General features: G+C 41.1%; 1 protein-coding gene across 1 annotated transcript in view; it reads left to right on the top strand.

The window, feature by feature from the left end:
* The window catches only part of COG3 (component of oligomeric golgi complex 3), a 343,588-nt gene that overhangs the window by 262,513 nt on the left and 64,975 nt on the right, over window positions 1-16,100 (top strand). The window contains exons 20-21 of the mRNA XM_085621830.1: window positions 7,526-7,601; window positions 11,280-11,407. Coding sequence (XP_085477956.1) covers window positions 7,526-7,601; window positions 11,280-11,407 — 204 coding nt within the window. The remainder of the gene's footprint in view (window positions 1-7,525; window positions 7,602-11,279; window positions 11,408-16,100) is intronic.

Below are 16,100 nucleotides of genomic sequence, written 5' to 3' on the forward strand. Positions count from 1 at the left end.
AAATTGGGTCGTCCTGAAGACTAACTTGAAATTTGTGCCAAAAATGGTCTCACTGTTCCATGTCAATCAGACTATTCACTTGCTGATCTTCTTTGCACGACTTCAGTCATTCGCAGAAAGATCATTAAATATGTTAGTTGATAAGAGGGCTCTGATGTATTATATTGGTCATACCAAATCTATTCACAAAACAACACAACTCTTTGTTGCGTTTGCTTAAATGCCACTTGGGAAATCCTATTTCAAAGTTGGGGCTTGCAAGATGGATAGTGAAGTGTATTAAGGTCTTTTACGCTTGGTCCAAACGCACACTTCACAAAGTGCCTAGAGCTCATTCAACTTTCAAAAAAAGGAGCCACTGAACTTTCCTTAGAAACTTTCTGCTTTCAAACATCTGCAAAGCAGCTACATGGTCTACACCACACACTTTCACAAAGCATTTCTCTGTAGACATGCCCATCAAGAACCTGAGATCAGCACATAGTCCTTAAAACAGTATTCTAAACATCTGCTGTGAGCCACTGCTTTAGGAGAGTGCATTACATTTCAGTTTATGCTAAGCATGTGATCTACAGCAACACATCTTATGGTTATACTGCTGTAGATTCACATGTGCCTTCTCACCTCCCCAGATGTGAGCTACTGTTAGATGTTTCTCATGTCCATACGCTCAAGTCAACCATTCTCAGTGCACTTGTAGACCTATACTGTTCTGCTTTGCTTTGCTCCACTTACTTCCACTCACCGTTTTAGCAGAAAAAGCAATCTGAGCTGAAATTTTAGTCCTGGTGCATTGTGGGATTTGGGAGGTATTATGACACCTTGAAACCAAAATTTCTACTTGGTATAAAAAGAATTTGCAATGTCCATGTTCAACACTAGATGGCAGGAGTGTGTAATGCATGTGAATTTACAGTGCTACAATCCAGTATTTACTGGTGAGTAACACTTTCCATATATGCATATCATATCTTCACATTGAATTTGCATTACAAAATCTTCATTCTGTTTACATTGCAAAAATTACCAACCCCTTAATAGGACTTTATAGCTCTTACCCTCTATTAACTTGCATTTTCTTATATCATGCTCTCCCCTCTAACTTCCTTCTTACTTTCTCTCACTACATGCCATGCTTACAAACTCCAAACCTAACCATCTTCTGTTCAGATGGATTTGAAAATTTTCTCCGTTACTTTAATAAATTCTGAGAATGCACTCTTTTCCTCACCATTCTAGACAATGTCAGTCTTACCCAGCCTCGATCTAATATCCTTTGTTGCGTTACTCACACCTAGCCTGACATTTGCCACTTATTGTGCTCTCTCAATTCTCTCTCCTCTCAAATTCTTATCATTCTCTTTCAAATTGTTTGCTCTGTCTATCCATCCTGGACACAACCTTACACTGGGCTTCTACTTCTTGCCACTTCAAGAGTCATAATACTGGTCATACTGTGTGGTGTTAAACTATACACTTATAATCCCTCTTCAAAACACTTACTTCTATAAGCTTCCCGTTGCAACTCAATTTTAACCCCATTAATCTACCGTTCTGTTTCTCCACTAGTCCTCTGGTTTCTCACTGTTAAACAGCAAAACACCTGGGGTCAACCTGGTTCTTCAAGAACCCCTCATTCTCTTTGATACTAACTGTATTACATTATTTGTCAGCAGAATTCAGGGATATTAGTCTCTGATAAATATTTCCTTCAAAAACGTTATCACACGCATTATAGTCACTTCTTCCGCGAGCTCTGACCATTTAGAGTAACATCTATTGCTTGCATTTCTTCCAAAACCATACTATTAGCGCCCACTTTTTACTTTTTGCCCCACTGCTGCATTTTTTTGAACTAGCTCTGATTAAACAGATATTAAGGCATTTGTCACTTCCTATGTATTGTTAGAAAATGGGTGTCTAGTTGGCAGATGTATGTACCCTGTCCAAGTAGGGACCACCACTCTAGTCAGGGTAAGTCAAAGACACACTAAAAGATAAACTGTGCTCACCCTCTGGTATCTTGGCACAGAGCAGTCAGGCTTATTTAAAGAGGCTATGTGCAAAGTATTTGTGCAACACACACAGGCAGTAACACAATGAAAAAACCACAAAAAGACTCCACAATGGTTTATAAAAATAGACAATTTTATAAATACAACAAGACCAATATGACAAAAATCCAATAAGTAGAAGTTGAGTTATGAATTTTTAAAGAGTTTTAGCGCTTAGAAGCAATAAGCGCCAATGGGCGTTATCTGGTCGCATTGGACCGGGGCAAAGTCAACAGTTCAAGCCGACCGCGATGGAGCACAGGCCGGGGACAGGAGCCACGCAGGCCTGGTGAACAGAGTCCCTTGATCTTGGTCTCAACAACGAGATGCGGGGTGCAGACAAGTGATGCATCTGTGTCAAGCCTGCAGTCGAGGTGATGCAAAGTTTTTCTTCACAACGTGGTGGCGATACATTGGGTCAGTTGATCGAAGTGTCGGTTCCGAGTGTGGCGGTTCCGAAGGCGATGCGCCGGGTCAATCCACGATGAAGGTGCGATGCGTCGATCTTCTCTGAGCAGTGGCATCAATGCATTGGTTCTGTAGCAGCCTGTTCCGGATGCGATGCACTGGTTCCGAGTGCAATGCACTGTTTCTACTCCCTAAACACGCAAACTGGAGATGCGTCGGTTTCACTGGCGCAAGTATCTGGGTCCAATTCTAATGAATCAGGCACAGGAGTAGGGGGTAGAAACTTTGATAGCCCTGAGTCTCAAGCAACAGTAGACAAGCCAACAAGCACTTGGAGATCACTTTGGTTGCAAGGCAGAGTTCAGCTGTCCTCAGCAGGGTTAGAGAGCATCAGGCCGTTGGGCAGTACAGCAGAAAAGCAAACTTTCCAGGTCAGCAATTCAGCAGAGTGTCAATCCTTGATGCAGCATAGCAGTTCTTCTGACGGAGCCCAGTTGTAGGTCCAGAAGTGTCTGGTTTCGAGGGTTCACAGGCCCAGTACTTATACCCAGTTGTGCCTTTGAAGTGAGGATGACTTCAAAGAAGGGTCTTTGAAGTGTACGGAGGTCTTTCTTCTCAGCCCTGGCTCTAGACTATCAGTAGGGGTAATCAGCCCTTTGTGTGGGAACAGAACACTACCTATTCAGGTGCAAGTGTCCGCTCCTCCCTCCCTTCATGCCCAGGAAAGGCCTTCAGAATGCAAATGAGTGCTCAGCTACACCTAACCTTCCTGTGAAGCTGTCACCTACCCCTGACGTGTATTGGAGTCAGGCTGCAGGCACACAGAGCAGTAAGAGAAGATAAATGTCCACTTTTGTCATGTAGTTCCTATAAATCTGTATAGGATCTGCACGTTTGGACAACATAAACTAAGGGATTTGTGTTCAGACTGATTCCAGACACCCCCAAAGGATGTGTTAGTCTGTTAGTCCAGCTAGCTCACTGTGCAACTATGAGCCCCTCTTACCAAGGAGCGAATAGCTTCTGGCAACTATCGAACATGAAAACCCTGACCCCACAGGCATCGTGGAAACAGTACAGTACCTTTCACTCAGTCACTTATGCTCACTCGGTCTTAGAGAGATGTACAGAATAAAGGATGGGGACGTTTTCAGTAAGTATTTATTGAACCAGCGTCATTCTAGTATAAAATTTGTGTGCTGCAACAACCATTAGACATAAACATATGTATACGGTTGTAAGCACCAGCAGAGTAAAGAAAAGGTAGAATTCTACCATAGTGCTAAAACAATGAATATATGCAGGCATATAGATACCTAGCACCTATGTATGTGTATAGCCAAGAATCCCTTTAGGATAGAGCCGACCCCATTAGCTGATGTGGGAGAGCGAACGACACCGTCTTGGTCTCGAGATGGACACCCCGCAAGGGATGCCAGACCACTGCATGCTGGAGTGTCTGCGTGCAGGAACCTCAGTGTCTGGCGTCAGCATGGAAGTCTTTCTCCTCTGGTTTGCCCAGCGAAGATGTGGTGCTTATATACCCAAAAGGTGCCCGCAGGGTTTCTCCCTAGATGTGTACTATGGGCATGTCCTCCAAGGATGACGATAGCGGTGACCCCTAGACATAGTTATTATGCAGAAGATGGTAATCCTGCTGTGATGCTGCGAATCCACCTGCATAATAAATGAGGCTAGATTTTGGAGAAAACCACACATTTATTCAGCACCCAATTTGGTAAAAGGTCCGTGCCAGACTCGTTATGTAGAACAATGGTAGGACAAATGTAGGTAAAGGGTCGTGCAACTACCTAGGCCTATATTGGGTACATTGGGGTTCATAACACTTTCTTCAAGTGGCATTTCTAAAATAGTAATATTAAATCCACCTTTACCAGCAGAGAGGATTTATCTTCACCATTCCAAATATATAAAACATGACAAAGCTATTCCTTTCTGATCAGGAATTACAACTTAAAAGTGTATTAAGAAATTGCCTATGACAGGAGTAGGCCTCTCCGTAGTGACAAAACAAATGTGGGTGTTTGTCACTACCAGGACATGCAAAACTTAAAAGTACACGTCCAACATTTTACTTACACATCACCCTGCCCTGTGTTCTGCCTAGGGCCTACCTTAGGGATGACTTTTGTGTAATAAAAGGGGAGTTTAAGGCTTTGCAAAGTGTTTTAAATGCCAAGTAGAAGTGGCAGTAAGCTGCATACACATACCCTGCAGTGGCAGGCATGAGACAGGTTTGAAAGGCTACTTGTGTGCTGCAGGCCTACTAGTAGCATTTAATTTACCAGCCCTGGGTATATGGTTACCATGTTTATGGAAGAAGCACATTCACTTTAGCACTGTCAGCAGTGGTAAAGTGCTCAAAGTACTAAGACCAACAAAAAGAAGAGGAGGTAAGCAGGCAAAATGTTTGGGGGAAGACCACCTAAAGGATGACGGGTCTAACACAGATGTTCATTTCAACTTTTAGGTAAGGCCAATAATAGTCCTCTCGAAGATTTTGCTTGGTCTTTGTGATCCTCATGTCTTCCCTAACACCCTGAGAAGGTACCATTCTGTCCCCTGTAAAATCTCTTAATACCCCCATTCAAACTTTTTGCTGCACCAATCAGAATGCATTACCTTTGACTCCTTTGGTCTCCTCTTATCCTGCACAACTAATTGTGATACACAATCCACCACCCTCTTAATTGAATCTGGAAAACATGTGTAATCAGCCACTTGTATCTTTGACACCTATCTTCATATTGTCATGAACACGTTTTCCAAGCCCTTTTGTTGAAAACCTTCTTTTATTGGTATTTAACTGTTTGAGTGATAATTTTCCTTACTCTTATAAATGTTTCTAACCTCTGAAAGCACCGCTAAAGCCTCCTACTCTATTATAAGGTACATTAATGCTGGGCTAAGTGTTTCCTTGCCTCTGTGGTGGGAATGTGGTCACACTTTCATGGGCAGGTGGAGGGTCTTTATTGAATCTGTGTCACAGTAGTGACTCCCATGTGCCTCCATCCTGAAGTTCCTCGCTTACCACCAGGTGCCTCGACACCGAGCTTAAAAAAAAATCCAGATGCAGTGTTGGCAGCTGTGGATATTTATGTGGCTGAAACTCCCCCCCCCCCCCCCATCCCCCTTGTGCTTGGTCACCTTTTGTGTTTGTGCACTTCTCCCATGTCACGTGTGGGAGCAGAAAAGAGGCTTTCCCATTTGCCTTAACTGTAGTGAACTGCATCGCTGATCACGGTTGCGCCTTCATAAGGAATCCATGATTCACTTCCCACTACTCCAACCCTCTCATATTTGCCACTTTATGAATAATTGTGAATGCAGTATTATTATAGATTTGATCAACTCCACTATTTGGTGTGTTTCTATCGCTTTTGAGGATCTGCTGAACTAATACAGAAAATTGTACATGGTTTTCCTAAATAGTAGTACTTTTTATTTCTTTCTAGCAATTTTGGAAGTGTATTCATGGAGTAATCTGTTCGGTTTGACATAGTACCTAATTGGAGTGGATCAGGTAGCTCTCAAAGCTCTTCTCAGCTTCAAGGATTTGTTTATTGCCTGCTCTCGTCGATTTTACGGAATGACTGTGGTATATATTTTTGATTTCTGTCCTTGCTAACAGGAAAGCACATGTACAGTATTTTTGTTATGAACAATTGTTTAGATCAAAAAGCCCATAACGTGTCAAGGGCCGATTGTTTTAACACAAAGGGCATGGTACTTGAAAACCTCATAATGTATGCATACATGCAGATTCGCAGACTTTGACAGGCATGACATCCCAGTACATAAGTGTGTTGAACGTTACTCAAACAAAAATTATGATTTAGATTTTCAAAAGTGTGTTTTCTTATAGCAGTTCACATCTACTCAGGCACTTCCCAACATGTAATTCACACTTATATTAATGTGGTATAAGATATTAAAGTTTGGGAAGGGCACCAACCAGTCAGTTATGTTTGGATGGACGTACCAAAGGGTGTTGTTTGTAATCATTTAATTCCTGCTGAAGAGAACATTCACCATTTTTTAAACTGTGCATACATAAGGCAAGTGTACATTGGGTTAGGGAAATGACCCCCAGTCACCAGTGTGCAGATGTGATGTGATCAATGTGTGCTTTTTTATGAACGCTATGCATTGTAGTCATTAGAAAGGAGTATCGCACACAGACATCTCCATAACTCGTGGTTATGCACGGATTGGGTGGTTTGCAGGAATGGTGCAAGGATGTTTGGAGCTCCAGGCAAAATAATCATTTTGCTTCTGAAATGTCCTTATACGTTTATAGAAATCCCAAGTATTTGATGCAGCTCCTCCAACGTGGTATAACATTCTGCCCCAAAACTACAGCAATTTCATCTCGCATTCCCAGTTTGGGATATTTCTACAAGTAATGTAAAAATGGTTGCTTAAAGATTACTTTATAATTGACAGTATAACTCAAACACAGGAGCTAAACCTACCTTAACAATAAATATGAAACATTTGAAAATGTAATACCTTGAATCTGTATTTTTGTATAATATACCCTAATACAGGAAATAGGTTTCGGCGTGGGTTTGATGTTTATAGAAACTGCTGACCGAGGACAGTTAAGATAGAAGAGTTCACAACAGTGAACCCTATTAGAAATGCTTTTCATGTAGAACAATGAACCTCTGTTCAGTAAACTCTATGCAGCTAAGGGTTGTTAGAAGAAGGACCGTGTTTCTTTTGTGGTGCATTTCACAGAGGACGCTCATTTTCCTTTCATTTATTAGTTTAGTCTAATGTTAACATTGTTCGATTTTATTAAAGTAGTCAATTTTGTGATATTATACATGATTATGTCAAACATATAAATGTGGATAGAAAACATCACAAAATGGTTTGGAGACCTTGAAATAAATAAGATAGTGCAACTGAGGTGATGAGTATCTGGGCCCAATATATCGAAATAATTATTGAAAATAAGTTTTCCTTAAATTTGTAGTATAACAAGTTTTTGAGAAAAGTCTTGACTATTGTAATCCTGATTGTTCTGTCTGCAGGTGACTGCCCTCAAGACAATGGTCAGTCAGGGGGGCCCGAAGTACAGCCTTTCACAGCAGCCATGGGCGCAGCCAGGTATAAACTTTTATCTAAGTTGTAAGAAATGTAGATCGTTATCCAGAATATTTCGTGTTCATTTCTTGCCAACAGTGATTCCTCCCATCGCTGTATTGTCACCAACTTTGATCACTGCTAGGCTCTTCTGCTATCTCTTACAAGTATTTTCACAAATTAATTGCTGCTTGATGTCTCTTTGAGCTTGTTTCTCAGTCCCTCGCACAATGTTTTCATTGGGTCCCTATAACCTGGCCGATTGCCAGACTATTATCTCAAACCCACTCCTGTTCTCTGTTCCTGAAATTCCCCAATGACTTCTCTTTGTTGTGCATCACAACTTCCATTCTGTGTTACTTTTCATTTGGTAGTCGTATTCACTCTCTCTCTCCACTTGCCTGAGCTCATACACAATTTTATTTTAGTCGTGTTTCCGTTCAAGGCACTTACTTTCAAAACCAATTGTTAAAAACGGTGGTCTCTAGTTGGCAGTGGCTTGCACCCTGACCAAGTAGGGACGCTTCCTTCTAGTCAGGGTAAGAGGATTATTACACACCCAAGATAACCCCTGCTCATCCCCTTGGTAGCTTGGCACGAGCAGTCAGACTTATCCCAGAGGCAATGTGGAAAGCATTTGTACATAAAACGCACAATAACACAGTGAAAACACTACAAATGGACACCACACCAGTTTAGAAAAATAATCAGTCTTTATCCAATACTTATACCCCTTTCTGCCTTTGAAGTAGGTGTACTTCAAAGGATAATCTTTGTAGTGCACAGATCCTGATTTGCACTGACCTCGCTCCAGACACAGTACAGGGCAGTGCAGACAGCATTGTGAGTGGACAGGCACAGCCCTTTTCTGATGTCAGTAACATCTCCACCCACCACTCTAGCTCAGGAAGGCCCATCAGCCTTGTGATGGGCAATCATGATATGCAGAGTACACCTCAGTTTCTTTGTGTGGCTTTCTAGAGTGAATGCACGCACAGCCCAACTGTCAGTCTAAACCCCACTTAGATTCCACATGCAGGCAGATGCGCAGGATGGTAAAGGAAGAAAAGGCCCACTTTCTAAAAGTGGCATTTTCACACACACAAAATAAAAACCACCTTCACAGAAAGATGTGTTTTTAAATCCTGCGTTCAGGGAACCCAAACTTCAAATCTCTATCTCTTCCCAATTGAAAGTTACACTTAAGTGTTAGAAGGCCGCTTCAATGACAACCTATGGGAGAGACAGTCCTTGCAATAGTGGGAAACGAAATTAGCAGTATTTCATTCACTCTCAGAACATGTAAAACACACCACTACATGTCCTTACCTTTTACATACAATGCACCCTGCCCATAGGGCTTCCTTGGGACTACCTTAGGGGTGCCTAAAACGTAGTAAAATGGAAGGTCTGGGTTGCCAGATCGATATGGCAGTTTAAAACTGCACTTGCAAACACTGCAGTGGCAGGCGTGAGACATGTTTGCAGGGCTACTGATGTGGGTGGCACTATCAGTGCTGCAGGCCCACTATTAGCATTTGATTTACAGGACCTGGGCACACAGTGCAATTTACTTACCAGTAAATCAAATATGCCAATTATGGGTAACCAATCATAATCACAATTTACACAGGAAGCACTTGCATGCTATCACTGATCAGCAGTGGTAAAGTGCAGAGTGTTTAAAAACCAGAAAAAACGAAGTCCAGCATACAATCAAAAATTCAGGAGGTAGAGGCAAAAAGACAGGGGAAACCACACCAAGAATGCCAGGTCTAACACCAATTATTTCTCCAATTTCCTATAAGCCACTTTATTTGTGTTTAGAATCCACACTGTGCCCCCCTGAAAGTAGACTATGCAATTTATAATCTGCTTATTCCTTTCAATTCCAATTACAATGCATTTATTTCGCGCTGTATTTGAAGTCTTTCAGAAACAATGCTATTTGAAATGAATTTGTGTATTCTTATATAGCCACAGTACTGTCTCAGTATAAATGCTCTTGATGAAGAAAACTAGTCTTTTTAATTAACGTGTAGTGAAATTACTTTATTTTCAGCATTTTAGGCTAGTTTAGTTAAATATTTTCTGCAGTTGAGACAGTATAACCTAATATACCGACTGGAAAACAAGATAAGTTATGGTTAGGGATTGAAACCGGCTTAGAACAGCAGTTTAGTACTTGCACAACAGCCATGTCAATCGTAACTCATGCACCAAATGTAATGCTCGGGGCCTCGGACTTGATATGACAGATGCAATTGCAAATGTCTGAGGTTAAATATATTATCCTGGACAAGAGACGTCAATGAATGCAGTTTTATTTATTGGTTTGAGTGAGCTTTATTTGTCTGTTTTGTGCATTTAGGTGTTATTACTTATTGGTAGGAATTTGGTGAAGTCATAAACATGACGACGTTGTCGGCATGTGCTGAGAATCATCATTCATTGTGTTTAATGTTGATGCTGTTTATCTGCCTATAGTTTATAACCTCTTGGGGAAGGGTGTTAACGAAAATGTGAAGAGAAGGTGATGGGAGCATGTATATCTGGTACCTCTTTGGAATTGAGATCTTCTATATAATTGGTTTGTGGCGAGCTTTTGCTGTAAGGTGGACATAGTGGGGTGTGACGAAATCAGTTTTTTTGTCGTAGCCCGTGCCACTTCTATGCACTATTGAATGCTTTCTTCACATGGACGGCAATTCTGCATAATGTTTTGACGATCTATTCTTCACACAGTATCATAATGTTTGCTAGGCGTCTTGGATATGAGGTTGTACCTCACAAAAACAGGATGCTAATATTTTCGAGGTAATTTTTTGCAGGCCATGTTTATTATAGATTTGGACAGTAATTATTATTTGGAGCGAGTTCTTAATTTGTTTTTGTATAAAATGAATAGTGGCTTTCCTGGAAGCACCCTTGCGTTGGTTGAATGTTCAAAAAGTGGTAAAACATACAGGTGAGTTGTGGTATCAACATTTGTTGCAGGCATTGGTAAAATTCTGACCTCAGAATATCCGTATCCTTTATTTTAGTGCTTTGATACTACTGGTAAGTTCATCTTCTGTTGTAGTAACATTAAGTCTCAGAGACCTTTACAGTTATTATTTTATATAAGACGGTGGTAAAATATGAATTGAGATCCTAGAAAGTATTGAATATTTCTCTAGGTGTTTTAATTTGGTCTTCCATTTCTCGATCCAGTATAAGTTGGATTTTTGAGTTTTCTCTCTTTGCTTGGAGATATTTTACTAGCAGTAGTCAATCTCGGTTTCACTTCACCTGGCATTATTCTGTATTTCCTGAATTGTTACCTTTGTATTCTTGAAGAAAAAAAAAAAAATATTTAAGTTAAATGTTTTAAAGCTAACCTTTCTCAAATTTTGTTTTGTCAGTGCTCCCTCAAATAACCTGTATTGGAATGGTTAGATCTATGTAACCTTTCTAAATGATGTTCAGGAAATGTAAGGCACATGCACAGCCTTTTTCCTGTCGGGGAGACATTTCTTCTCTAAGTCAAGCGAGCATGTTGTAGCTTTTGGGAATACAAAAGAACCTCTGCTGCGTGGGTAAAGGAAAGGACATTGCAAATGCTTTTAAGTCCCCCGATTAACTTTAAATTCTTGCATTGATTTCATATATTTGCAATATTAAAATCTGGAACTCATTTATTTTCTGATTCATTTATTACAGCAAAAATCAGTGACATCGTGTCTTCTACCTATAAGACAATCAAAACAAAACTGCCTCTGACTTTACGAAGTATGTCATTGTATCTCGCCAATAAAGATACTGAATTTATTTTGTTTAAACCAGTCAGAGTAAGTACCATTTTTGTTTACATTTTGAAATTGAAAGTTTAATGATTATGCATTGTTGATAACATCATGGCATCTTTCATCCATAATTGAGTTAATCTTAATCTTTATTGTACTATTCAAATGTTCTTTCAAAAGGAACAGCAAGGAATATATTTATACACCGGTTCTCTGTGAATCAAAATACTGCATGCGGTTTGACTTGTCAACAGTGCTGGTTATATGTACCAGTGAGCCTCAAACTCATCATTTCTGATGGATGCATCTTCCTGCAGATTCCTGACATTATGAATACTTCTCCCAGGCTTTAGACATGCCTGGAAAACATTTTCCCTAGCAATGACTCCCCAGTGTCACAAGGTGGCACCACACCGCTGCAGCTGCTTATCCACCTCCAGACATGATGTCACTGGAGTACTTTATGCGCCTAACAGCACACTGGCGTCAGTTCCTGTTTTTCTGTACCTTACCAACAGTTTTCAGCTCTCTCTAGGTTTCCCTGGCAAATTCCTCAGCATTCAATAACAACTAGGACAAGTGTCTCAGCAAAGGGATTAATTCTTGAAGCCAGTGCCACAAATAAATGTACCTTTCAAACCCCCACTGTGGGGATATTGTGCCACAATGTGCGACTATTGCGCATATGCACCTTAAAATCATGAGGGAGCGAGAGACCAAATTATTTTGATGAAGGCCCACAGTGAGCCGCCACAGTGGACTTTCTCTTCCAAAGTTAGTCGTCTTCCATGTAACATTCCTCTAAGAAATTCCCCCCCCCCAAAAAAGAACCATAGGAAGTTATCTTGTTCTTCGAGAAAGTGGTCTTGTTTCTGGGGGCCATTAGAGGTCTCAACGCTGTCCTCCAGTGCCACACTCTTCCTCTGTGCTTGATGTCCAGGTGACCTCGCCCTCCTTGTACCTAAAAAGGTGAGACTGAAGCTTCCCAGTCATTTGGGTGGCCTTACACATGTCAATGTCTTCTGGCTAGCGATGCTGGGTCTTTTCAAGACCGCTCTGCAACCCTCTGGGCTAATCCTCAAAAAAGGGGATGGGAGTCTCTTCCACAGAGCTTGGTGTCTGACCACGCCATTCCTACACAGGTTTGGACTGGGTGGCTATGGTGACATTGAACCGGTTGGGTGCCGTCCCCCATTTGCTCTGACCCTTTTCTGTGCGGATTATGAAGTCAAAGGTGATGCCATCCTCGGAGCTCACTCCAACACAGTCCAGGGTATCTGTGGGGAAAGCATCATCCATGTGGTAAAGGAAAAGTTCATGGCTAATTTCAGCGTGAAAAAAAGGCCCAGGGCCCAAAGGTTTACTCTCTTGCTGAAGATATATTGTACAGTTTCAAATGCCTTGGTAATGGAAGATAAAAAACTGTGGCTTGGACGGAGTATCATAGAGACTGATCACCTCTTGCCGCCTTACAATACTGATGCTAGCCTTTGCTTTGATTTACAAAATGCCAATAGCCTAGATACTTCATCAGAAGGTGAATGTTCCTCTGGCCCTGGCCCTCTGGCCCTGCTTCGTCAAATACATAATCTTTTACAAGTTATTTGAAAGGTGGTAAAACCCTTGTATCTGACCTTGCATTCTGCAGAAGTAAAATCTAACATTCTGATGGAAATCTTGCAGCCTTTATCGGCAAGGTCAGAGTCCTAGGTTCAGTTTAACGAGGCCCAGCCTGAACCAGCCAAGGCAGCACAAGATAAAACATTTCGGGCCCAACACTTCATATGCAGACTGCCACACCCATAGACATGCTTGGAGTAAAACCTCACTTTTTCCTTCCCACCCACCATTGAAGACTACGTGTTCAAGCATCATCATCATCAAAGCAGAATCTCGGTGCATTCCCTATGGCTTTGGGTCGCAAAGTTTTTGCATCTACAAATATGTTCCTCTGTATGGATAATGCCGCTGCCTTTTAGGTTGATAGGTTCATGCCTTACGGGTACTGGTTAAACTTAGTTGTCAGCCTGCCACACCATATGATCTGGTGCGTGACACCCTGGATATATCCATACAGATCCAAAAGTGTGGCCTTAACTGCAGACGGCATTGATCGGTCTGTGGGTATGGCTGTAATGTTGCATCAGTTTGGCTGGAGACAACATTTGGTGAGATGTCCGACTATGCTTATACACAGTAGAGGGGTGAGCGGAACTTTACCTGGACCTTCCTCCTCCCAATATATCCAAATACACCTCAACAAATTCCAGCTGTTTATGGTCTCCTTTCCATTTCTAGCAAACATACTTATCCCTGGGAATTGCATGGCCCTCGCTCACATAGAAATGTGACATGCTTAATCATTGGGCTTCTCACATCCTGGACCCATTAGAGTCCAAGGTGGGCTCTACCCCTGAGAGTGGGAGCAAGGGTTTTTTAATAATTAATTGTGGAGTCCACACAACAAAACCAGATATAACATAAATGAACTCTTAAACTATCTAGAACTATCCTAAATCTATTGTATTATTGGATGTCCTGATAGAATTAAAAACAAAATTAGATGATTAACATGGGATACCAATTACCCTATCATCTTATGCTAATATCAACATTTTTCGGCCATATTCCCAATGCCCTAAGGGTCAGCGGCCTTTGTCAGGACACATTGTCTCTGGTTTACACCATGGAGCCTTGTCAGTAGAAGCTGTCTGATACCCCCAGATCCACAACCTATGCAAAATTAATTCCTAAGAATGCAAGACATTTGTCCTCACATTAATGTGCTCCTGTGATCATTACTCTGCAGGAAAACAAACGGAAAGGAAAATAAAAATAAACAGACATTATTCACACTACAAAAAATATATACAAATGAAGACAGATACTCAAAATACATATGCAAAGGGATATGCATTGTACCTCTGATCATATCCACCCTTATAACACTAGTGAGGATCACCGTCCATGCTGGAATTTGAAATTATCTATATCTGGTTGTTCAAGTTTTTTTTGTCACTCCATGCTGATCGTGCTTATGCTGTGTGCAGTTCAATCTCACCCAGTAGTTGTAGGAACATTTCCTAAACCAGGGGACCCAAGGAGGCTTCGCCCTATAATCACATTCTAGAGAAATATGATACAATTCTTTTACTCCTAGTCAATATCAGCAACAGTCAGTTTGTACTGTTTGCATATTTGTGTGCCTCTGGTCCCCATTATTTTTCACGTCTTTTCTGCTGTATATCATTGTTTTGTATTAGCTCAGTAGTGGCTGCGTTAGGCCCTTAGTCCCCAGACCTGTTAACGTCCCTTTTGCGATCTATCATTGTTTTGTGCTAGCTAAGTGGCAGATACGTTATAACAGCAGTTCACGCTTCCCTGCAGGCCTCGATAAATCTACACTCCCACTCTCTATGGCCAGTTAGATTTTATCAGGGCGATCTAAATTTTGGGCCTACTCGCCCACTATGAGAGCAGACAAACAACAGGCATTCTGTTCACTCACAAAGTGAAGGAGCATTAAAAATGGCTTTAAATCTTGATTTTATCATGTCACATGTATTCTGTGTTCAGAGACACAGGTCAAAAGTCAGTTTACGTCTACAATTACTTTTCTTTCTCTGACTGCAAAGTTTGAGGATTTTGTACAGTGAACTGTCTGACAAACGTACTGTACAAAAGGTTTGAAATGAAAGGCTATAGGATGTCATGTTTTATTCTAACACATATTTAAATAGCTAAAAGCTGAACTGTTCAAACATTTCAAGAAACATTTCAGTGGTTATGAAAGACCTTGTTTTGTAATTCTGTGATGAAAAAAAAATATTTTAAAAGGATGAAAAGAAATCGAAACACTTTACTTAGATATGTGCAAATATGTTTCTTGAAACCCAATTTATATAGTTTTATAAGTAAAACTGATTGTTAGTGGGGACATTTTTGGCCATTTCAATGAAAAATGTGCTGTCTGTAAATGACTGTGCACTCCCACCTCATGCTTTTGTAACAGATTTATTAAAAGTGAGATTTTAAAGATGAACTGAGAAACATTTCTGCCCCTGCCCAATGGCAACGCTACTAGTGAACTAAGAGGCAAATCAGGGGTCATATACGTTTTTTTTTACGGTCCATCTGTCTTTGTTTGTACCTGCGTTGAATGTCCTTACATGTGAGATGTCACGTTCCGTCCACGGTCCAGTACTCCTCAGGATCCGAGCGATGCTATATGGTATCCACGTCTTGATATCCCCAACTCCTGCACTAATGGCACGGAGGATTTAGGGCGATCAAGCTAGGGAAGGAAGGGAACAGCGGGGAGTAGAACCTGTAAAGAAAAATACACAAAACAAACAAACCCTATAGGCACATAATGCTACTCTCATGAATTCTCGCTAACCTCAGACCCGTCTGTGGGCTATACATCTTGAAGGGTACTCTGTCCTCCACAATATTCCATCATAAGCGTACAGACAAAGAACTCATACACCCAGATACATCATTCCTTCATGGCATTAGAACATAGCATTGGCAAGAGGGGGACATCATTCATTCATGGCATGAGAACATAGCATTGGCAAGAGGGTGACATCATTCATTCATGGCATGAGAACATAGCAGTGGCAAGAGGGTGCTCCCTCTCTCATATCATTCGAAATTCCCAACTATAGTAAGGACTAATTCTGATGGGCTGATCAGTGTTCTAGCAGAGTCTCTATTTAATATCCCTTACGGAAGT

The sequence above is a fragment of the Triturus cristatus genome, chromosome 8 (assembly GCF_964204655.1).
Source record: "Triturus cristatus chromosome 8, aTriCri1.1, whole genome shotgun sequence".
Lineage (NCBI taxonomy): Eukaryota > Metazoa > Chordata > Amphibia > Caudata > Salamandridae > Triturus > Triturus cristatus.